The sequence below is a fragment of the Taudactylus pleione genome, unplaced genomic scaffold (genome assembly GCF_031769625.1).
Source record: "Taudactylus pleione unplaced genomic scaffold, aTauple2 ptg000166l, whole genome shotgun sequence".
Lineage (NCBI taxonomy): Eukaryota > Metazoa > Chordata > Amphibia > Anura > Myobatrachidae > Taudactylus > Taudactylus pleione.
The window spans coordinates 23566-48903 of record NW_028284568.1 but is presented as its reverse complement, the minus strand read 5'-3'; the positions used below and the strand labels follow the sequence as shown (position 1 = coordinate 48903).

The 25338-nt window shown below is 54.0% G+C and overlaps 1 protein-coding gene across 2 annotated transcripts in view; it reads left to right on the top strand.

The window, feature by feature from the left end:
* ZC3H14 (zinc finger CCCH-type containing 14) overlaps positions 1–25338 on the top strand; it is a 69485-nt gene that overhangs the window by 32352 nt on the left and 11795 nt on the right. For both annotated transcript variants that reach the window (XM_088475202.1, XM_088475203.1), the window contains 6 exons: positions 4342–4442; positions 4687–4893; positions 5205–5276; positions 5759–5900; positions 21998–22200; positions 24064–24178. In XM_088475202.1, the coding sequence (XP_088331328.1) occupies positions 4342–4442; positions 4687–4893; positions 5205–5276; positions 5759–5900; positions 21998–22200; positions 24064–24178 (840 nt within the window). The remainder of the gene's footprint in view (positions 1–4341; positions 4443–4686; positions 4894–5204; positions 5277–5758; positions 5901–21997; positions 22201–24063; positions 24179–25338) is intronic.

The window sequence follows — 25338 nt, the reverse complement described above, 5'->3', positions numbered from 1 at the left end:
GGGGGTTCTGCTAGGTGTCCCGACATTTTAACCTTTAAGATTTTCCCTACCATCTCTCACCCTCAGGGAGGTGCGAAGGGCAATATGCGAGTTTACTCTGACTGGCTCAATGCGAGTTGATAATTGGATTGCAAAATTAATTCGCAATGCAAATCTGCAGAGAAAACAGCATCTCGCACCTAATAGGAATGACCCCTATGGATAATGTTGGTCTTTCTCCTTCCTGTTCTCAGTCTCCGTCTATTGGGCTTAGTTAGGAAATAACTGGCACTTACAGGAAGTTGGGGTGTAGAGGAGGAGGAGCCAGGCTCAGACTGCCTCATCAGTGTTAAAGCACCAGGCTCCTCACACCCCCCACATACACCTGTACCCCACCATCTGTACCCCTCCACCCTTATCCCGCCATCTATACCCCACCACTCTTATCCCGCCATCTGTACCCCACCACCCTTATCCCGCCATCTGTACCCCACCACTCTTATCCCGCCATCTGTACCCCACCACCCTTATCCCGCCATCTGTACCCCTCCACCCTTGTCCCGCCATCTGTACCCCACCACCCTTATCCCACCATCTGTACCCCACCACCCTTATCCCGCCATCTGTACCCCTCCACCCTTATCCCGCCATCTGTACCCCTCCACCCTTATCCCGCCATCTGTACCCCTCCACCCTTGTCCCGCCATCTGTACCCCTCCACCCTTATCCCGCCATCTGTACCCCTCCACCCTTATCCCGCCATCTGTACCCCTCCACCCTTATCCCGCCATCTGTACCCCACCACCCTTATCCCGCCATCTGTACCCCACCACCCTTATCCCGCCATCTGTACCCCACCACCCTTATCCCGCCATCTGTACCCCACCACCCTTATCCCGCCATCTGTACCCCACCACCCTTATCCCGCCATCTGTACCCCTCCACCCTTGTCCCGCCATCTGTACCCCTCCACCCTTGTCCCGCCATCTGTACCCCACCACCCTTATCCCACCATCTGTACCCCACCACCCTTATCCCGCCATCTGTACCCCTCCACCCTTGTCCCGCCATCTGTACCCCTCCACCCTTGTCCCGCCATCTGTACCCCTCCACCCTTATCCCGCCATCTGTACCCCACCACCCTTATCCCGCCATCTGTACCCCTCCACCCTTATCCCGCCATCTGTACCCCTCCACCCTTGTCCCGCCATCTGTACCCCTCCACCCTTGTCCCGCCATCTGTACCCCTCCACCCTTGTCCCGCCATCTGTACCCCTCCACCCTTGTCCCGCCATCTGTACCCCTCCACCCTTATCCCGCCATCTGTACCCCACCACCCTTATCCCGCCATCTGTACCCCTCCACCCTTATCCCGCCATCTGTACCCCTCCACCCTTGTCCCGCCATCTGTACCCCTCCACCCTTGTCCCGCCATCTGTACCCCTCCACCCTTGTCCCGCCATCTGTACCCCTCCACCCTTGTCCCGCCATCTGTACCCCTCCACCCTTGTCCCGCCATCTGTACCCCTCCACCCTTGTCCCGCCATCTGTACCCCTCCACCCTTGTCCCGCCATCTGTACCCCTCCACCCTTGTCCCGCCATCTGTACCCCTCCACCCTTGTCCCGCCATCTGTACCCCTCCACCCTTGTCCCGCCATCTGTACCCCTCCACCCTTGTCCCGCCATCTGTACCCCTCCACCCTTGTCCCGCCATCTGTACCCCTCCATCTGTACCCCTCCACCCTTGTCCCGCCATCTGTACCCCTCCACCCTTATCCCACCATCTGTACCCCTCAATCTGTACCCCTCCACCCTTGTCCCACCATCTGTACCCCTCCATCTGTACCCCTCCACCCATCTGTACCCCTCCACCCTTATCCCACCATCTGTACCCCACCACCCTTATCCCACCATCTGTACCCCTCCACCCTTATCCCACCATCTGTACCCCTCCACCCTTATCCCGCCATCTGTACCCCTCCACCCTTATCCCGCCATCTGTACCCCTCCACCCTTATCCCGCCATCTGTACCCCTCCACCCTTATCCCGCCATCTGTACCCCTCCATCTGTACCCCACCACCCTTATCCCGCCATCTGTGCCCCTCCATCTGTACCCCTCCACCCTTATCCCATCATCTGTACCCCACCATCTGTACCCCACCACCCTTATCCCACCATCTGTACCCCACCACCCTTATCCCACCATCTGTACCCCTCCACCCTTATCCCGCCATCTGTACCCCACCACTCTTATCCCACCATCTGTACCCCAGGCTTTCAGAGGTAAGTACATCCCACTTTTATTTCTCGCAAACACTCACTTTTATCTGACTTTATCTCCTTTGCATCAAGCTACCTGTGTTTTATTATAGTGGCCCTTTAAGAACAGGTTTTCCATCCACGGTCCCTTCAGCTCATTGTTAGGGGGAGGGGAATTGATTATTAATTTCGTTCTGCCATTATAGCACATTACAGTGCTACATTATGGCGGTGTATGTCACAGCTGCCTTCCCCAGTGGTGCATTATGGCGGTGTATTTCACAGCTGCCTGCCCCAGAGGTACATTATGGCGGTGTATGTCCCAGCTGCCTGCCCCAGTGGTGCATTATGGCGGTGTATGTCACAGCTGCCTGCCCTAGAGGTACATTGTGACGGTGTACGTCACAGCTGCCTGCCCCAGTGGTGCATTATGGCGGTGTATGTCACAGCTGCCTGCCCTAGAGGTACATTGTGACGGTGTACGTCACAGCTGCCTGCCCCAGAGGTACATTATGGCGGTGTACGTCACACCTGCCTGCCCCAGAGGTGCATTATGGCGGTGTACGTCACAGCTGCCTGCCCCAGAGGTGTTTGTTTCCCCTCCTGGTAATTGAGAACCTGGGTACGGCTGTATATTGTGGTGCTGGTGGCCGGGGTTAAAACTCCACATGTAAATACATTAATATTTGGCTTAGCAGAGCAGACTACAGGGCTCTGTGTATTGCTGGACTGGTGCTGGGAACCTCCTGCTCTGACAGTTGGCACTTAGGTGGCAGTTGGTGAGAGAGGCCTCAGGTAATGGGCTGTATAGACGGGCACAGTATGGCAAGAGGTAAGTACGGTGTTTCTTCTATGTATGTCCTAGCTGTATTACCGCAGCTGACTCGGCAGGAAAGTATAAAGGTCAGTACTCCTTCTGCTGTAATCTTACAAGTGTACTCGTCTTACTGCCATGTCACTGTGACCGACGCTGAGATGGGCCTGATCGCAACGTGTAACTTGGGGCTCACAACACATTACCGCCATCTCCATTAAAGACCTTTTTTTATCTTTTACATTCGTTTTTTTTCCTATCTTGTGCTTCTTATGTTAGTGTAAAAAAAATAAATAAATCCCCACAAACCCAATGTGCTGTATCCGGGGGTTACTTCTCACTGTCGCACCTCCCCGATTTATGAGCTCTCCTGAGGCCGAGGACATGATTGGGAAACAGTTCGATAACATACAGCATTATGGTCACTTTTGGACATCATCTTTCAAATACTGGCCTCCCTTTCCCCAACAGGTCATGTTTTCATGATTTCCTTAGCATGCACAGCTGACTTAATCTTCTTGGCTGGGTCAGTAATTATCCCTGTTGGGGGAAGACAGAGGACCGGATTTGGGAAACACTGCTATAAAAGTAAGGGGGAGAGAGATAAAGTACCAACCAGTCAGCACCTAATTGTCATGTTACAGGCTGTGTTTGAAAAGTGACAGAAGGTGATTGGTTGGTATCTCTCTCCCCCTATGTCAGTGTTTACATGAACCACCTGCTCTTATTCAATGCCTTTGGGACGATGGATCTATCTAAGACGCGCATCGTTGGTCGATCGCTCACTGCTTAAAGGGGTCTATCCATTAGACGACTTTCTGAACGATGCGACCAAAACCAGGAGGTTTTGGTCGCAATGTTCAGAAAGTTGTCTAATGGATAGCCGGCAAGGACCAGCAATGCGCGTGCACGCTGGGTCCTTGCCGACGCCAACTATCTGTGGTACATGCCCGTCAACCTGACGACGATCGTCATGTTCAGCATGTTCTCAGATCGGTTGGTCTCCTGCACTGAATGACGTTCAGTGAACGCCGTTCACTGCGGGCACCACACCTAGGCGACCTGTAGGACTGAACGCTGGTCGTTCAGTTTTTCAGGTCACCTAATGGATAGGCCCCTTAAAAATTAACGATATGAATGATATATCGTTCAATGATATCGTTATCGTTCAGGAAAATCGTGCCGTATGTGTGCAGCATAAGAGATGGCGCTTGCTGGAGAAATGAACGTTCTCTGTAATCCTCTCCTAATAGGAAAGACGGCTGATTCTAGTTTGTTCTTTATAGGCCCACCCTCCCTCCCTCCAAGCAAGCCAACAAGAACCTCATTCTGAAGGCCATATCCGAGGCCCAGGAGTCCATCACCAAAACTACCAATTACTCTACAGGTAAGAGGACTTTCTTTTCCAGCCTCACTGGTCATGTCCCCGCCACACCGAAATAAAGAAAATAGATTGTAAGCTTCACTGTGTCAGTGACTTGGGTAAGCGTTCATGGTACAGTGCTGCAAAGCATGCTGTATTGTCTGTCTTCTTCCCGGATGCATGGTCTGTGTGCAGGATTCATTGTAGTCATTACACTGGTGAGGTGTGCAGTCCGTTTATCCAGTGTGTGTGTGTTTTCTCTTATAAGCACCCCCAAAGCAGACTGTACCTGTCGCTCCCCGGACCCGTCACCTACAGGAGGAGGAGGAACTCATCCTGATGAAGAGTAGAGCGTCCATGTTCCACTACCAGGATGAACCCGAGGAACGCCCGCTGCCGGACACCAGGCAAGACGCAGTGGACGTGGCACCGCTGTTTGCCAAAACTAGGCTAGGTTATACAGCTGCCCTTATAGGTAAGGTGTTACATTGTCATCAGATATACATACACCTGGTGATTGACCTTCCCCCAGTGCGTTATATAGTCTTACAAGGGATATCCGAGCCTCCTAAAGGAGACATTAGGTCTGCAGAGGCGTTACAGGGCTGCTCATGGGCACGGACTTACCTAACGCAAACACTAGAGAGCCTGTCAGTATATGTACGATTGTTACATTGTCAGTCATTTCTCTGGGTTTATTTTATTGCGTTCTGGAAGATACAGACTAAGGCGTGCTGGCTGTAATTCAGGCCGTGTAATAACTATGTTGTGATGTTTCCTTATTAGACCAGCACAGAGTGGATGTTCTGGCCAGGCTACAGTCCGACCCCACCGACACAGCCGAGACCTGGAAACCAGGTTTGTGACCCAGGAATTTCTCAGGCATTGGTCGTATATTAATGTTTTATAGCTGAGAATCAAATGCATATATTCTCAAACAAGAGATGTGACAAAGCGAATGAGCAGGACTTTCTATACTGTATATACTTCACCATAATCATACAAACCGCCAACCAAATGGTCCAGCATATAGGCCTGAACGATGACCATTCACAGCCTGAAAATGGCGGAAAACACTCTATATTGTATGTTTTATTCTTATCAAACCTGTCTGACATCGCTTGGCCAACTTCATGCTGTGAAAGGAGACCGCCTCCTGGCTTTGCACAGTGTATGGAGGCGCTCGGATAATCGCTCGTCACTCCTTCCTTTGTCCGTGTCGTGCAGTCTGTGGCCAGCTCAGTGATAAATCTGTTGCTTTCTGATGTATGAAGATGCCGTGTTATCTAAGGAAGGATGGCTGTCAGCAAATTTCTCCTTATTTATGTCTTGTGTATTAGATGAGGACTTGGAGACTCTGAAACTTATAGACAGCCGCTCCTTCATCCTGAAGAGGTCCAAACCCCCCAAGGATTCCTCCCCCCAAACAACTCCTCCAGTACCCGACAGCCAGCCTCAGCCAGGACGGCTGATCCAGCCCAGGTATTCCCAACACCCCGACAGTAACATATGGCGCTGACTTTATGTAATTATAGTACATAATGTACAGTAGGGCAGTGGCGGGGATAGTACAGTAGGGCAGTGACGGGGATAGTACGGTAGGGCAGTGACTGGGATAGTACAGTAGGGCAGTGACCGAGAAGGTCAGTGACGGGGATAGTACGGTAGGGCAGTGACGGGGATAGTACGGTAGGGCAGTGACGGGGATAGTACGGTAGGGCAGTGACGGGGATAGTACGGTAGGGCAGTGACTGGGGTAGTACGGTAGGGCAGTGACGAGGATAGTACGGTAGGGCAGTGACGGGGATAGTACAGTAGGGCAGTGACGGGGATAGTACGGTAGGGCAGTGACGGAGAAGGTCAGTGACGGAGATAGTACGGTAGGGCAGTGGCGGAGATAGTACGGTAGGGCAGTGACGGGGATAGTACGGTAGAGCAGTGGCGGGGATAGTACGGTAGGGCAGTGGCGGGGATAGTACGGTAGGGCAGTGGCGGGGATAGTACGGTAGGGCAGTGACGGGGATAGTACAGTAGGGCAGTGACGGGGATAGTACAGTAGGGCAGTGACGGAGAAGGTCAGTGACGGAGATAGTACGGTAGGGCAGTGACGGGGATAGTACGGTAGGGCAGTGACGGGGATAGTACGGTAGGGCAGTGACGGGGATAGTACGGTAGGGCAGTGACGGGGATAGTACGGTAGGGCAGTGGCGGGGATAGTACGGTAGGGCAGTAGCGGGGATAGTACGGTAGGGCAGTGACGGGGATAGTACGGTAGGGCAGTGGCGGGGATAGTACAGTAGGGCAGTGACGGGGATAGTACGGTAGGGCAGTGACGGGGATAGTACAGTAGGGCAGTGACGGGTATAGTACGGTAGGGCAGTGACGGAGAAGGTCAGTGACGGAGATAGTACGGTAGGGCAGTGGCGGAGATAGTACGGTAGGGCAGTGACGGGGATAGTACAGTAGGGCAGTGACGGAGAAGGTCAGTGACGGAGATAGTACGGTAGGGCAGTGACGGGGATAGTACGGTAGGGCAGTGACGGAGAAGGTCAGTGACGGGGATAGTACGGTAGGGCAGTGGCGGGGATAGTACGGTAGGGCAGTGGCGGGGATAGTACAGTAGGGCAGTGGCGGGGATAGTACGGTAGGGCAGTGGCGGGGATAGTACGGTAGGGCAGTGACGGGGATAGTACAGTAGGGCAGTGACGGGTATAGTACGGTAGGGCAGTGACGGAGAAGGTCAGTGACGGAGATAGTACGGTAGGGCAGTGACGGGGATAGTACAGTAGGGCAGTGACGGAGAAGGTCAGTGACGGAGATAGTACGGTAGGGCAGTGACGGGGATAGTACGGTAGGGCAGTGGCGGGGATAGTACGGTAGGGCAGTGGCGGGGATAGTACGGTAGGGCAGTGGCGGGGATAGTACGGTAGGGCAGTGACGGGGATAGTACGGTAGGGCAGTGGCGGGGATAGTACGGTAGGGCAGTGGCGGGGATAGTACGGTAGGGCAGTGGCGGGGATAGTACGGTAGGGCAGTGACGGGGATAGTACGGTAGGGCAGTGACGGGGATAGTACGGTAGGGCAGTGACGGGGATAGTACGGTAGGGCAGTGGCGGGGATAGTACGGTAGGGCAGTGGCGGGGATAGTACGGTAGGGCAGTGGCGGGGATAGTACGGTAGGGCAGTGACGGGGATAGTACAGTAGGGCAGTGACGGGTATAGTACGGTAGGGCAGTGACGGAGAAGGTCAGTGACGGAGATAGTACGGTAGGGCAGTGGCGGAGATAGTACGGTAGGGCAGTGACGGGGATAGTACAGTAGGGCAGTGACGGAGAAGGTCAGTGACGGAGATAGTACGGTAGGGCAGTGACGGGGATAGTACGGTAGGGCAGTGACGGAGAAGGTCAGTGGCGGGGATAGTACGGTAGGGCAGTGGCGGGGATAGTACGGTAGGGCAGTGGCGGGGATAGTACAGTAGGGCAGTGGCGGGGATAGTACGGTAGGGCAGTGGCGGGGATAGTACGGTAGGGCAGTGACGGGGATAGTACGGTAGGGCAGTGACGGGGATAGTACAGTAGGGCAGTGACGGGTATAGTACGGTAGGGCAGTGACGGAGAAGGTCAGTGACGGAGATAGTACGGTAGGGCAGTGGCGGAGATAGTACGGTAGGGCAGTGACGGGGATAGTACAGTAGGGCAGTGACGGAGAAGGTCAGTGACGGAGATAGTACGGTAGGGCAGTGACGGGGATAGTACGGTAGGGCAGTGGCGGGGATAGTACGGTAGGGCAGTGACGGGGATAGTACGGTAGGGCAGTGGCGGGGATAGTACGGTAGGGCAGTGGCGGGGATAGTACGGTAGGGCAGTGACGGGGATAGTACGGTAGGGCAGTGACGGGGATAGTACGGTAGGGCAGTGGCGGGGATAGTACGGTAGGGCAGTGACGGAGATAGTACGGTAGGGCAGTGGCGGAGATAGTACGATAGGGCAGTGACGGGGATAGTACGGTAGAGCAGTGGCGGGGATAGTACAGTAGGGCAGTGGCGGGGATAGTACAGTAGGGCAGTGGCGGGGATAGTACGGTAGGGCAGTGGCGGGGATAGTACGGTAGGGCAGTGACGGGGATAGTACAGTAGTACGGTAGGGCAGTGACGGAGAAGGTCAGTGACGGAGATAGTACGGTAGGGCAGTGGCGGAGATAGTACGGTAGGGCAGTGACGGGGATAGTACAGTAGGGCAGTGACGGAGAAGGTCAGTGACTGAGATAGTACGGTAGGGCAGTGACGGGGATAGTACGGTAGGGCAGTGACGGAGAAGGTCAGTGACGGGGATAGTACGGTAGAGCAGTGGCGGGGATAGTACGGTAGGGCAGTGGCGGGGATAGTACAGTAGGGCAGTGGCGGGGATAGTACGGTAGGGCAGTGGCGGGGATAGTACGGTAGGGCAGTGACGGGGATAGTACAGTAGGGCAGTGACGGGTATAGTATGGTAGGGCAGTGACGGAGAAGGTCAGTGACGGAGATAGTACGGTAGGGCAGTGACGGGGATAGTACAGTAGGGCAGTGACGGAGAAGGTCAGTGACGGAGATAGTACGGTAGGGCAGTGGCGGGGATAGTACAGTAGGGCAGTGGCGGGGATAGTACGGTAGGGCAGTGGCGGGGATAGTACGGTAGGGCAGTGGCGGGGATAGTACGGTAGGGCAGTGACGGGGATAGTACAGTAGGGCAGTGACGGGTATAGTATGGTAGGGCAGTGACGGAGAAGGTCAGTGACGGAGATAGTACGGTAGGGCAGTGACGGGGATAGCACGGTAGGGCAGTGACGGAGAAGGTCAGTGACGGAGATAGTACGGTAGGGCAGTGACGGGGATAGCACGGTAGGGCAGTGACGGAGAAGGTCAGTGACGGGGATAGTACGGTAGGGCAGTGGCGGGGATAGTACGGTAGGGCAGTGGCGGGGATAGTACGGTAGGGCAGTGGCGGGGATAGCACGGTAGGGCAGTGGCGGGGATAGCACGGTAGGGCAGTGGCGGGGATAGCACGGTAGGGCAGTGGCGGGGATAGCACGGTAGGGCAGTGGCGGGGATAGCACGGTAGGGCAGTGGCGGGGATAGCACGGTAGGGCAGTGACGGGGATAGCACGGTAGGGCAGTGACGGGGATAGCACGGTAGGGCAGTGACGGGGATGGCACGGTAGGGCAGTGACGGGGATGGCACGGTAGGGCAGTGACGGGGATGGTACGGTAGGGCAGTGACGGGTATGGTACGGTAGGGCAGTGACGGAGAAGGTCAGTGACGGAGATAGTACGGTAGGGCAGTGACGGGGATAGTACGGCAGGGCAGTGACGGGGATAGTACGGTAGGGCAGTGACGGAGATAGTACAGTGGGGCAGTGACGGAGATAGTACAGTGGGGCAGTGACGGATTTATTGTATGGGTAATGAATAAACCTTTTACATTCTAAAGATAAATCACCGTCTGGTTCAGGCCAGTCGCATCAGTCTAGGTCTCCAACCTACACATACACAGACCTTGTCTTATAATGAATGTCTAATGCAGCCGGCCTTGCGTTGCCTCCTGCAGCCGGCCTTGCGTTGCCTCCTGCAGCCGGCCTTGCGTTGCCTCCTGCAGCCGGCCTTGCGTTGCCTCCTGCAGCCGGCCTTGCGTTGCCTCCTGCAGCCGGCCTTGCGTTGCCTCCTGCAGCCGGCCTTGCGTTGCCTCCTGCAGCCTGGATAACTCTTATTTTAGTTTATTATTTTATTTTTTACTGAGCGGCTGGCGGTGCTGCTACAGACTCAGCGCTGACGCCAGCTGCTCCGGTGGCCGGTGCACTTGCTTATCTGTCAGTGACATCTGGTTAGGAGCCATACATGACAGGACTTACAGTTCTCGCTGGTAAGTCGCAGGACAGACCGTATTCCTTATGGAGACTTCAAATTCCTCCCAGGAACTACATCCTGCTAACTGGTGCCCACTTCATCTATATAGGTGCTGGCTGTAAGGACACTGACGGAACGCTCTCTGGGTGCAGGCGCTGCTGTGTGAACAGCTGAGAGCTCAAGTTCAGTGACAAAAGTTCACAATCCTGTGACGTATAATTACCTATCGTAATATATACCGTGCACTAGGAATTAGGTATACTTCTGCTTTATTACCTATTCTGTACTTCCTCCCAAACATGCATTTTCCTATTAGAGGCGTTTAAGCCACATACTGTATATAATAGCGTGAGCTTCATAAATCAGTGCACTGTCCTCCCCTCTGGCCACTTTGTGTCCCTGCTGGAATCTCCTCTCAGGTTCCCATCATGTCTGCTCACCAGCGTTAGTGGGTAACGCCCTCTCCAGTAGGCAACACTAATCGCCAGCCTAAATGCTCCGCCACGGTGCAACAGTTTAGTTCCCAGTAACTCAGCCCCTTACAGGAACGTCCATGTTCTAGCTGGTATAATGATACCTGTGTCTTAGCTATTAGCTCTGCGGGTGCCTTTACCTTACCCTGTTGGACTCCTTTACCTCTAGAGATACTAGTGTTGGTGACGGGTCCTCTCTGGAGGTGACTGGACACCACCCTTACTCCCCTTTCTGGCTAGGGGTTGGTCTCTGGCACACATTTCGGTCACGGGGTTTGTGACTGATGTCTGTGTGACTGGTCTGTTCCTCCTCTACTCCTGTCCTATCTACACAGATGAAATAATGAAGCTTTCACAGAAGAGACCCCCATACCCACTGTGGCACATGGAGGAGGCTCGGGATATCTCAGGACTAGGTATTCCTGGAGGGAAACACACTGACCAGTGTCAGACAGCTCTGTCCCAGGCGTAGGATATGGGATGAAGACCCCAAACACACAGCTAAAGGCACCAAACCATAGGACTATTCTGATGTGGCCTCTATGAGCCCTGATCTGATTCCTATGGATCATCTATGGCGAGACCTGAAACGTGCAGCCTGGAGACGGCCCCCGTCGCCCCTGGGGCAGCTGGAGACGGCCCCCGTCGCCCCTGGGGCAGCTGGAGACGGCCCCCGTCGCCCCTGGGGCAGCTGGAGACGGCCCCCGTCGCCCCTGGGGCAGCTGGAGACGGCCCCCGTCGCCCCTGGGGCAGCTGGAGACGGCCCCCGTCGCCCCTGGGGCAGCTGGAGACGGCCCCCGTCGCCCCTGGGGCAGCTGGAGACGGCCCCCGTCGCCCCTGGGGCAGCTGGAGACGGCCCCCGTCGCCCCTGGGGCAGCTGGAGACGGCCCCCGTCGCCCCTGGGGCAGCTGGAGACGGCCCCCGTCGCCCCTGGGGCAGCTGGAGCAGGTGACTCAGACGGAGTGGGACATACTACCTGCTGAGAGCTACCTAAATTTTCTACTTCAGGGTCCATAGGGGTCCACAGGGTGACCTTGGGGTATAGCTGGATCCTGGATCCTCGGGCACCACGGAGTTGAAGCTTTCAGCTGCTCCCAGGATGCACTTGGGTCCATCCTCCCCTATACCCCGCCCCCGAGCCACAGGCACCTCAGTTTAAGATGGTGCCCGGCCGGAGTCGGGTCACCCTGCGGGGGGGGGCTGCAAGAGCAGCCCCCTAAAGCTTTTTATTTTTTTCAAAATTTATTTTTAATAAGTTTTTCTTCAGAGCGGCAGCAATGGGCTGTCTGTACAGACGCCCACGCTGCCGCTCCTTCTCCCTGCTGGCGCCGCGACGCCAGCACTGAACTGGGGATCGAGGCGGGGGAAGCCAGAGTCTGTACTAGCCGTACTCTGGTTTCCCCCGGGACTGCTGCCGGAGACGCCGGGGAGATCCAGGTAAGCCGCGCACCGCTGATTAGTGGCGGTGCGCGGGTTCCTTTTAAAAATGCAGTCCCATGCCCCCGGTTCTAGGGGACAGACCGGGGGCGCTAGCGGTGGCGGCGGGCTCCCCCTCCAGCGGAAGCATACCCCGCCAGACCACTAGACCACCAGGGTAAATAAGGCAAGCGGGATGCCGGCAACCTTGGGGGTTAATATGCTAGCCAGGGGAGGAAGCCTTCCCTGTCTAGCGGCTCCTCCCCTCAGCTCAGGGCGCCTTTCAGCACGTAGTCTGGCGTCGCTGAGCTGCAGTTACACGGCCACTCCTCCTCTGAGGTCTCCAGCGGCCATTTTCTCTGTGGCAGTGCGGATACTCTCAGGGAGCACGCGGACCGGTCCCCCTGTGTACCTCTCCCCCGACAAGGACAGTGTACACAGCACTATAGCCCTCCCAGACACTGAATCTGGGCCGGTAGATTGTAGTGGAAAGGTGCAGTGAGTATATCTTCCTGCATGGTATGTGACTTTTGCTAGTGCTGCCTGTCTGTGCTAATTTCTACTTACTGTCAGCTTATTCCTATCCCTTTCCTTCTCCTACAAGCCCTAAAGGTGTGCGGGGGAAGGGTGTTTCTACTGACCTCACTTATATAGATCACGTATTTGTGAGGTCCGTCACATACGGTTGTGTGCTACACAGTACCATATTGTGGGCTGTTGTCCAGCACACTGGTGAGTGCGCACGTTTTCTTCCTGTGTCATAACTGTATATTTAATTATATAGTCGGTCATGTCTGAGGAGGAGATTGAGCACTCCGTGGCTCCGGTATTGTTCTCCTGCAGGCGCTGTTCTGCAGGAGTGGATAGGGAGGATTTGTCACAGGACGGCCTGTGCGGACGGTGCCAGGCGATCCCTGGTACGTCTAAACCTCCTATGTCGCAGGAGCCACCATGGGCTATGTTTTCCCAGGTGCTGGTGTCCATCGCGGACCGTCTGTCGGTCCCGACTGCCGTCCCTACTAGGGCGTTGCCCCAGCCTACCATCCCCCATTCCCAGGGTGTCCCACAATTATTGCAGACTCCCCCGGGGTCTCAGCCTGTTGGTCCCTATGCAGGGTTGCCAATGTATATACAGTCCACCCCGGTGGCGCAGCAGGCTGTGGTGCCGTTTCAGGCTCCTGTGGCAGCTCCTCCACCCTGGGTGGATGCGCTTTCCCACACTGTCCAAGATTTGGCGGCAGCATCTTCGGCTTTTCAGTCGATGTTGCGCAGCGATGTGCCCTCCAGGGTGTCTAAACGCACAGTTATGGCACAGGCTGCGCATTTTTCGGATTCTGAGGGGTCCTCGGATGATGGCGAGGTGCAGGATGACTCAGCCTCAGATGCCTCAGTCCAGGAGGTAGACACTAAGTCTTCCATCAATGTGCGGGCTCTGGTTAGGGCGGTGCGGGCCATTCTTCTGATTGAGGATGAGGCTCCCGCTCCCAAGTCGAGGTATCCTAGTTTTAAAAAAGCTAAGGTTACTTCTGCAGCGTTCCCTTTGTCTGATCAGTTGACTGATCACATGGCGGTGGCCTGGCAGACGCCCAGTAAGCGATTCTTGCCACAGAAGTTGTTGGCGTCCAACTATCCGTTTCCGGAGTCGCATTGTAAGAAATGGGAAACTCCACCTGCGGTTGATTCCCATGTAACACGCCTCATCAGGAGTGCTACTTTGCCATTGCCGTCTATATCCTCGCTGAAGGATCCTACGGACAGGAAGGTGGAGACTTGTCTGAAGTCTATTTATTCTCTCTCAGGGGCTGTGGCCCGGCCGTCCATGGCCATCTCCTGGGTGGCCAAGGCCATTGAGGGGTGGGCCAACGCCTTGGAAGACACGTTTACGGATGAAGCTCCGGATGTCCAGAGGGCGTTGTTAGGACAGATGAGAGATGCCGCCTCCTACATTGGAGAAGCATCTTTGGATGCTAGCCTGTTGACATCTAGGGTTTCGGCGGCAGCAGTGTCTGCTCGCAGATCCTTGTGGTTGAGGTCTTGGAGAGCAGACGCGGATTCAAAGAAAGGCTTGGAGGCTTTACCTTTTAATGGAGAGTTACTATTTGGTCCGGACCTGGACAAAATAGTAGATACCCTGGCAAAATCCAAGTCAGCCTTCCTCCCTTCAGCTGCTACACCTGCTAAGGTCCGGAGCTCGGCCTTTCGCTCCTTTCGGGTTCAGGGCAAGGCAAAAGGTCAGTCCTTCCCGAGGCAGTCCGCAACTAAGACCGCCTCAAAGCCAAGAAGCAAGCCTGGAGTGCTAGGCTCCCTTTTTCCAAGCAAGAAGATAAGCCTTCGGCATGATGGGACGGGCCTCCCTCTGGGGGACCCCAGAGTGGGAGGCCGACTTCTTCAATTCGCCCAGTGCTGGCACAATACCACCACGGATGCCTGGGTGCGAGAAGTGGTCTCCCAGGGGTACACCCTGTCTTTTCGGCACAGGCCACCTCGCCAGTTTTTTTGCACAAGTCCTTCTCATGACAAAACCAAGGCATTGCAGGTTCAGGAAGCCATAGAGGCCTTGCTGACGGCGGGGGTCATTATACCCGTGCCACAATCTCAACGTGGGATGGGGTATTACTCTACGCTGTTTCTGGTGCAGAAACCCAATGGCTCTCATCGCCCCATCCTCAATTTGAAGTCCCTGAACAGATTTCTCAGGGTTCCCAAATTCAGGATGGAAACTTTGCATCATTCTGGCGATGGAACCGGGGGATTATATGGTCTCCCTGGATATCCAGGACGCCTACCTCCATGTGCCTATAGCAACTTCACACCAACGGCTTCTGCGCTTTGCTATTCTCCACAACCACTACCAATTCAGGGCTCTACCCTTTGGCCTCTCCACGGCACCAAGGGTATTTACCAAGGTGATGGCGGTCATGGCGGCGCACCTTCGGAGCCAGGGAATACGGTTGCTACCGTATCTAGACGACCTCCTCTTGCTGGCAAGCTCCCCGGAGGTACTGATCCAGCATCTCCACCTGACGGTCACTTGTCTACAGGCGCACGGGTGGTTAATCAACTGGAAGAAGTCCTCCCTCATCCCATCTCAGCGGATGGTTCATTTGGGGGCCCTTCTGGACTCTCGTCAACAACGGATTTTTCTGACTCCAGAGAAGGTCTCCTCCTTACAGCTTCGGATTCACAGTTGTCTGAGCAGTGGCAGAGTGTCGGTGCACTCAGCGATGAGAGTTTTGGGGTCCATGGTGTCGGCATTCGACATGGTGGAGTTTGGCCAGTTCCATTCCAGGCCCCTGCAGAGGCTGATTCTTCCAGAATGGAACGGATTGCCACACAGAATCCGCTCTCAGATGCTGGTGTTGTCCTCGGAGGTGCGTCTGTCCCTGGCCTGGTGGCTACAGACGGCTCATCTCCTCGAGGGGCGCCCCTTTTGGATCCCGGAGTGGGTTCTGCTCACGACAGATGCCAGTCTCCGGGGTTGGGGGGGCGGTGACAGGCTCCTTGTCACTTCAGGGTCGTTGGTCGGCGGAGGAAGCGATTCTTCCCATCAACATCTTGGAACTGCGGGCAGTGTACAGAGCCCTGCAGTCGTCCGGCACCGCTCTTCACAGAAGGGCCGTTCAGGTGCAGTCGGACAACGCCACCACGGTGGCGTACATCAATCACAAGGGAGGGACTCGCAGTCGAGCTGCGATGTCTGAGGTTTCCCGGATCCTGGCTTGGGCGGAGCGCTATCTTCCAGCTCTCTCGGCAGTCTTCATCCCGGGAGTCCTCAATTGGGAGGCGGACTTTCTCAGCCGTTACGACGTGCATCCCGGGGAATGGTCGCTTCATCCAGAGGTATTCCAACTACTCGTGGACAAGTTGGGGCTGCCGGAACTGGACCTGATGGCGTCCGTCACAATCACAAGCTGCCCGTATACGGGTCAAGGACAAGGGACACAGGCGCAAGTCTAATAGACGCGCTGTCGGTGAAATGGTGGTTTCGCCTGGCTTACTTGTTCCCTCCGATATCTCTGCTGCCTCGGGTCCTGCGCAAGTTCAAGCAGGACGGAGGCACACTGATCGTGGTGGCCCCAGCGTGGCCCAGAAGGCCGTGGTACTCCGATCTGCGGAGTCTGTCCATCGACGCTCCGTACCTCCTACCTCAATGACGGGACCTGTTGTCTCAGGGGCCCTGTCTTCACCCGGATCTGGGTCGACTATCTTTGACGGCGTGGCTCTTGAGACAGCCGTCCTGAGGTCTCGGGGCTTTTCTAGCTCCGTTATTACTACCATGCTGAGGGCGAGCAAGCCTGTTTCCGCGAGGATCTACCACAGAGTGTGGCACACTTACTTTCAGTGGTGCGAGGCCAGAAGATATGATCCCCAGGTGTTCCGGGTTTCGCGTATTCTGGCTTTCCTTCAGTCTGGTTTGGATTTAGGATTACGTCTTTCCTCGCTGAAAGTGCACGTGTCTGCTCTGTCGGTGTGGTTCCAGCGCAGGATTGCTGCTATGCCGTATGTATACACCTTTTTCCAGGGTGTTTTAAGAATCCAGCCTCCCTTTGTGCCACCTGTGGCCCCGTGGGATTTGGCGGTGGTTCTTCGGGCCTTACAGAGTCCTCCTTTTGAGCCCTTGGAGTCAGTAGAGCTCAAGTGGCTAACTTTTAAGACGGTTTTCCTCTTGGCAATTGCTTCTGCCAGGAGGGTTTCGGATTTGGGGGCGCTTTCCTGTCGTCCTCCTTTTCTGGTTTTTCATCAGGACAGAGCAGTGCTTCGCACTCGTCCTGATTTTCTGCCTAAGGTGGTTTCCAGGTTCCACATTAATCAGGAAATTGTTGTACCAGCCTTTCAGTCGTCTGATCTTTCGGCTGGGGAGGCTTCCTTAGACGTTGTCCGTGCACTCCAGGTTTATATGGACCGGACTAGTTCGGTGAGGAAGTCGGATTCTTTGTTTATCCTCTTTGGTTTTCACAAGAGGGGTTGACCTGCCAACAAACAGACTCTAGCCCGTTGGCTTCGTTCTGTTATTATTGAGGCTTATTTGCAGGAGGGTTTACCTGTTCCAGCCTCTGTTAAGGCTCATTCCACTCGGTCTGTGGGCCCTTCTTGGGCTGCTAGCCGTGGCGCCTCTGCTGTTCAGCTGTGTAAGGCGGCCACCTGGTCTTCCATTCAGACCTTTTTGAGGTTCTATGCGTTTGACACCTTTGCTTCTCAGGGTGCATCCTTTGGGCGCCGGGTTCTCCTATCAGCACAGGAGCGTCCCCGCCCTTAGTTGAACTGCTTTGGGACATCCCCAAGGTCACCCTGTGGACCCCTATGGACCCTGAAGTAGAAAACAAGATATGGTAAGAACTTACCTTTATCTCTGTTTCTACGAAGTCCATAGGGTCCACAGGGCACCCGCCCTGATGCACCTGGCTTCATATGGGCTCTGTGACTGGTCACCGGTTTTCCGTCTCCCATTTCTGTGAGTATGGTTCTTGTGTGTTCCAGTCTTCCTTCTCTCTGTTTCGTCTCCTCCTCCGGCCTGGGCTGCTTACCAACTGAGGTGCCTGTGGCTTGGGGGCGGGGTATAGGGGAGGATGGACCCAAGTGCATCCTGGGAGCAGCTGAAAGCTTTAACTCCGTGGTGCCCGAGGATCCAGGATCCAGCTATATACCCCAAGGTCACCCTGTGGACCCTATGGACTTCGTAGAAACAGAGATAACAAAGGTAAGTTCTTACCATATCTCTTGTTTTTCTATTGAAGGAAAAATGCAAAGTCTGATTAAATATGGAATAAACAATGATGGATGCCAATTACTTTGTCATTTCAGTTATTTCAGCATAAAACATGGAGGATTCTCTGTTCATGGGACGGTACCAACACATTAGCCCACATCTGTATAATATATATATATGTATATGAAGCTGGTGGTGCTGTGGTAGATGGACATTACTCTGGTTCCTGGCTCTGTCCCATGTATGATATATATGTATATGAAGCTGGTGGTTCCGGGGTAGATGGACATTACTCTGGTTCCTGGCTCTGTCCCATGTATGATATATATATGTACAGTCAGGTCCATAAATATTGGGACATTGACAGAATTTTCATATTTTGGCCTCTATTCACCACCACAATGGCTTTGCAATGAAACAAACAAGATGTGCTTTAACTGCAGACTTTCAGATTTCATTTGAGGGTAATTACATCCAAATCGGGTGAACAGTGTAGGAATTACAACAGTTTCAATATGTGCCTCCCACTTTTTAAGGGGCCAAAAGTAATGGGACTATCAACTCAAAAACTATTTCATGAACAGGTGTGGGCTCTTCCCTCGTTATTTCATTATCAATTAAGCAGGTAAAAGGTCTGGAGTTGATTCTAGGTGTGACATTTGCACTTGGAATCAGTTGCTGTCAACTCTCAATATGAGATCCAAAGAGCTGTCACTATCAGTGAAGCAAGCCATCATTAGGCTGAAAAATCAAAACAAACCCATCAGAGAGATAGCAAAAACATTAGGTGTGGCCAAATCAACTGTTTGGAACATTCTTAAAAAGAAAGAACGCACCGGAGAGCTTAGCAACACCAAAACACCCGGAAGACCACGGAAAACAACTGTGGTGGATGACAAAATAATTATTTCCCTGGTGAAGAAAAACCCCTTCACAACATTTGGCCAAATCAAGAACACTCTCCAGGAGATAGATGCATATGTGTCAAAGTCAACAATCAAGAGAAGACTTCACAATAGTGAATATAGAGGGTTCACCACAAGATGCAAACCATTGGTGAGCCACAAAAACAGGAAGACCAGATTAGAGTTTGCCAAATAACATCTAAAAAAGCCATTACAGTTCTGGAACAACATCCTATGGACAGATGAGACAAAGATCAACTTGTACCAGAGTGATGGGAAGAGAAGAGTATGGAGAAGGAAAGGAACTGGTCATGATCCAAAACATACCCACCTCATCATTGAAGCATGGTGGTGGTAGTGTCATGTGTCATGGCGTGGGCATGTATGGCTGCCAATGGAACTGGTTCCCTTGTATTTATTGATGATGTGACTGCTGACAAAAGAAGCAGAATGAATTCGGAAGTGTTTCGGGCAATATTATATGCTCACATTCAGTCAAATGCTTCAGAACTCATTGGACGGCGCTTCACAGTGCAGATGGACAATGACCGGAGCATACTGCAAAAGCAACCAAAGAGTTTTTTAAGGCTACAAAGTGGAATGTTATGCAATGGCCAAGTCAATCCACTGACCTGAATCCGATTGAGCATGCATTTCACTTGATGAAGACAAAACTGAAGGGAAAATGCCCCAAGAACAAGCAGGAGCTGAAGACATTTGCAGTAGAGGCCAGGCAGAGCATCACCAGGGATGAAACCCAGCGTCTGGTGATGTCTATGCGTTCCAGACTAAAGGCTGTAATTGCCTGCAAAGGATTTGCAGCAAAGTATTAAAAAGTGAAAGTTAGATTTAGGATTGTTTAGTTTGTCCCATTACTTTTGGCCCTTTAAAAAGTGGGAGGCACATATAGAAACCGTTGTAATTCCTACACCGTTCACCTGATTTGGATGTAATTACCCTCAAATTAAATCTGAAAGTCTGCAGTTAAAGCACATCTTGTTTGTTTCATTTCAAAGCCATTGTGGTGGTGAATAGAGGCCAAAATCTGAAAATTCTGTCAGTGTCCCAATATTTATGGACCTGACTGTATCTGAAGCTGGGGGTTCCGGGATAGATGGACATTACTCTGGTTCTTGGCTCTGTCCCATGTATGATATATATGTATATGAAGCTGGTGGTGCCGAGGTAGATGGACATTACTCTGGTTCCTGGCTCTGTCCCATGTATGATATATATATGTATATGAAGCTGCTGGTGCCGGGGTAGATGGACATTACTCTGGTTCCTGGCTCTGTCCCATGTATGATATATATATAATATATATGTATATGAAGCTTGTGGTGCCGAGGTAGATGGACATTACTCTGTCCCATGTATGATATATATGTATATGAAGCTGGTGGTGTCGGGGTAGAAGGACATTACTCTGGTTCCTGGCTCTGTCCATGTATGATATATATATATATATATATATATATATATGTATATGAAGCTTGTGGTGCCAGGGTAGAAGGACATTACTCTGGTTCCTGGCTCTGTCCATGTATGATATATATATGTATATGAAGCTGCTGGTGTATATGAAGCTGCTGCTAGATGGACATTACTCTGGTTCCTGGCTCTGTTCCATGTATGATATATATATATGTATATGAAGCTGGTGGTGTCTGGGTAGATGGACATTACTCTGGTTCCTGGCTCTGTCCCATGTATGATATATATGTATATGAAGCTGGTGGTGTCGGGGTAGAAGGACATTACTCTGGTTCCTGGCTCTGTCCATGTATGATATATATATGTATATGAAGCTGGTGGTGTCGGGGTAGAAGGACATTACTCTGGTTCCTGGCTCTCTCCATGTATGATATATATATGTATATGAAGCTTGTGGTGCCGGGGTAGATGGACATTACTCTGGTTCCTGGCTCTGTCCCATGTATGATATATATATGTATATGAAGCTGGTGGTGTCGGGGTATTAGCTATTAGCGGCAGGTGCATTTTTGCTGAATTTTTTAAAAATTACTTTAGGGACATAAAAATAGGCTAGTACCCATTTTCATGTACCCCAAATTTGATGGGACCACTTAAAGAGACGAAAAAAATAACCTAAGTGCTCTTCTGAATCACTTCATTGTCGGAAAAAAAAACACCTCCCGCGGCAATTTAAAACCCCGACTTTCATTTGCAGGCTAAAATGGGGGTACCCATAGTGATCCCCCATGTTTTGACAGCTTTAGGGGGGTCCTACAATTTATTCCAGGTAAATCCTGTTTTTTTTTCGCTGATCCTATTTCGCCGGCTCCCGTTTTCTTAGATTTTTAATTGAATATGGGGATAAAGCGGGCGCGCTCCTGATACTTTATCCCAGGAAAAGCTCCAATGTGGAGCAAAAAGTTCAGCATGGACTTTTCGCTCCCATATTGAATACCCCTGCTAGTGTCGTACCAAATAATCACTTTATTATACACCTAGTGAAGGAACAAATAATCACTTTATTATACACCTAGTATGGGACCTAATAATCACTTTATTATACACCTAGTGTGGAACCTAATAATCACTTTATTATACACCTAGTGTGGTACCATATAATCACTTTATTATACACCTAGTGTGGGACCAAATAATCACTTTATTGTAAACGTAGTGTGGAAACAAATACCGGTAATCACTTTATTATACACCTAGTGTGGGAACAAATACCGGTAATCACTTTATTATACACCTAGTGTGGGACCATATAATCACTTTATTATACACCTAGTGTGGGACCATATAATCACTTTATTATACACCTAGTGTGGGACCATATAATCACTTTATTATACACCTAGTGTGGGACCATATAATCACTTTATTATACACCTAGTGTGTGACCAAATAATCACTTTATTATACACCTAGTGTGTGACCAATAATCACTTTATTATACACCTAGTGTGGGACCAAATAATCACTTTATTGTAAACGTAGTGTGGAAACAAATACCGGTAATCACTTTATTATACACCTAGTGTGGGAACAAATACCGGTAATCACTTTATTATACACCTAGTGTGGGACCATATAATCACTTTATTATACACCTAGTGTGGGACCATATAATCACTTTATTATACACCTAGTGTGTGACCAAATAATCACTTTATTATACACCTAGTGTGTGACCAATAATCACTTTATTTTTCCTCATTTAGAGAAAGTGTCATCTCGGAAAAGCCTGCAAGCCCCAAATTTATAGTGACCTTAGATGGAGTTCCCAGCCCCCCAGGATACATCTCTGATCATGAAACCGGGCAAGAGCCATCGCCGAACACAGAGGAAGGGGAGACTTACCCAGAATCCTATATCACTCTGGGCAGAGAGGAGCAGGACTACCCCAATCTGCATGAGTCCAATGGTACGTCTAATCGTCTTCATTATGTGTCTGCCGATATATACCCCTCCCACCAGGCCGACGTGCCTGCCCGCGCCCCCTTCCCCCCACTAGGCTGACGTGCCTGCCCGCGCCCCCTCCCCCCACTAGGCTGACGTGCCTGCCCGCGCCCCTCCCCCCCACTAGGCTGACGTGCCTGCCCGCGCCCCCCTCCCCCCCCACTAGGCTGACGTGCCTGCCCGCGCCCCCCTCCCCCCCGCTAGGCTGACGTGCCTGCCCGCGCCCCCTCCCCCCCCCGCTAGGCTGACGTGCCTGCCCGCGCCCCCTCCCCCCCGCTAGGCTGACGTGCCTGCCCGCGCCCCCTCCCCCCCGCTAGGCTGACGTGCCTGCCCGCGCCCCCTCCCCCCCGCTAGGCTGACGTGCCTGCCCGCGCCCCCCTCCCCCCCGCTAGGCTGACGTGCCTGCCCGCGCCCCCTCCCCCCCCCGCTTAGGCTGACGTGCCTGCCCGCGCCCCCTCCCCCCCCGCTAGGCTGACGTGCCTGCCCGCGCCCCCCTCCCCCCCGCTAGGCTGACGTGCCTGCCCGCGCCCCCTCCCCCCCGCTAGGCTGACGTGCCTGCCCGCGCCCCCCTCCCCCCCGCTAGGCTGACGTGCCTGCCCGCGCCCCCCTCCCCCCCCCGCTAGGCTGACGTGCCTGCCCGCGCCCCCTCCCCCCCCGCTAGGCTGACGTGCCTGCCCGCGCCCCCCTCCCCCCCCGCTAGGCTGACGTGCCTGCCCGCGCCCCCTCCCCCCCCCCGCTAGGCTGACGTGCCTGCCCGCGCCCCCTCCCCCCCCGCTAGGCCTGACGTGCCTGCCCGCGCCCCCTCCCCCCCGCTAGGCTGACGTGCCTGCACCGCGCCCCTCCCCCCCCGCTAGGCTGACGTGCCTGCCCGCGCCCCCTCCCCCCGCTAGGCTGACGTGCCTGCCCGCGCCCCCTCCCCCCCGCTAGGCTGACGTGCCTGCCCGCGCCCCCTCCCCCCCGCTAGGCTGACGTGCCTGCCCGCGCCCCCTCCCCCCCGCTAGGCTGACGTGCCTGCCCGCGCCCCCTCCCCCCCGCTAGGCTGACGTGCCTGCCCGCGCCCCCTCCCCCCCGCTAGGCTGACGTGCCTGCCCGCGCCCCCTCCCCCCCGCTAGGCTGACGTGCCTGCCCGCGCCCCCTCCCCCCCGCTAGGCTGACGTGCCTGCCCGCGCCCCCTCCCCCCCGCTAGGCTGACGTGCCTGCCCGCGCCCCCTCCACCCCCGCTAGGCTGACGTGCCTGCCCGCGCCCCCTCCCCCCCGCTAGGCTGAAGTGTCTGCCCGCGCCCCCTCCACCCCCACTAGGCTGACGTGCCTGCCCGCGCCCCCTCCACTAGGCTGACGTGCCTGCCCGCGCCCCCTCCCTCCCTCCAGGCCGACGTGCCTGCCCGCGCCCCCTCTCTCCCACCAGGCTGACGTGCCTGCCCGCGCCCCCTCTCTCCCACCAGGCTGACATGTCACCCCCCCCCCTTTCCTACTCCCCGTACCCCCCCCCCCGGCCAACATGCCACCTTTCCTACTAGCCCCCCCCCCCCTGGCCAGCATGCCACCTCCTCTCCCACCCCCTATGCCTCCCAGGCCGACCCACCTGCCCTTACACCCTCTCCCTCCTGCCAGCTTACTAATCCATGGAGTGAGCTGTCACTGATCACATATAGGTTTAATGTAACATAATAAATGATAGGTTTCTTGGTTTAATGTGCGGAAATAAATCTAATTCAGCTATTACATCCTTTGCCATCCCTAATGGGGTGAGAGCAGTGTGTATAATAATCATGCAATGCTTTCATACCTGTATTGTGTGGTATAATGGGTGATTCCCTGACTCCGCCAGTGACTGAATCTGCTGATGAGCCGAGAAAAACCAAGATCGCAGAACGCTGCAAGTACTGGCCAGCGTGTAAGAATGCGGAGCGCTGTGCATATCACCACCCCACTACCCCATGCAAGTAAGTGCTGCCATCCCTCTTTCTGCCCATTAGTCTCTGCGGTAGATGTCCATTTATTACAGGCTCCTCATTTATTACTAACACATTGCGAGAGGGGGAGCAATGGCAGAGCCCCTGACGGCCACGGGAATACATATCGTAGGGAGATGGCCGAGGGATGGAAGAAACAAATGAAGCCTTCAACAGCGGGAGTGTCTTATTTATTAAAGTAATAAAAATAATGAATCTTGCTTGGTGCTACGTCAGCTTATCATGGGTGCTCCCGCTGTGCGTTTCGGATAGGTGATCCTTCAGCCGGCAATGTTACAGAGCGACTTTGTGTATACTCTTATGTGTGGCCAGTGACAGTGCATGGTGGTGCCACATTGCTGCAGTGTCTGATTAGAGACTGAGGGCCTGATTCAGACCCGGTCGCAAGCACTGAGCGCTCGCAACCCGGTCGATGGTGGCCCAGAGCGCATGCGCACGACGGAGCCGGCTCCGTCGTGCGCAAGCTCGAGACCCAGATCGCGACGGGCAATCCGTCGCCCCGGGTCTCGCACCAAAGGGGGCGTGCTGTCGATGTTGAGTGACAGCACGCCCCCTTTGGTGGGCGGGTCCGGGGGGGGGTGGCTGCCCAAACTGAGGCGTTAACGTGAGAACGCCTGTCGTTTGGGGGCGGCCCCACTGACATCACTAGTGATGTCAGTGGAGAGATTCCGGCTCTGTTAGAGCTGAAATCTCTGTGGGGCTTTCGGCCACGAGACCCTACCACAAGGGTCTCGTCGCAAGCCCGATGGTCGTGATGGTCTTGACCATCGCGACCATCATCATGGCCGCTCGCAATAGCTGTGGGTGGTCACACACAGCTATGCGAGCGGCCAAGAGGCTGTTCTAAAAAAAAAAAAAAATGCCCGGCCCTGATTCAGAGCGGGCGGCTCTGAATCAGGCCCTGAATACGAGCTGGTGGGAGATGTGGACGTCTGTATGGATAACTGTAGTTGGTAGTACTTAGGCAGCTGATTGTGGGCACCACTGTTGGTATTCGTCCATAGGCCGGTTTTATCCAGATGGCAAAAAACTGACTGTTTTTTTCCTGTAGATTTCTGCCGTGTGTGGTGTCTTGTGCCGTGTGTGGTGACTTGTGCCGTGTGTGGTGACTTGTGCCGTGTGTGGTGTCT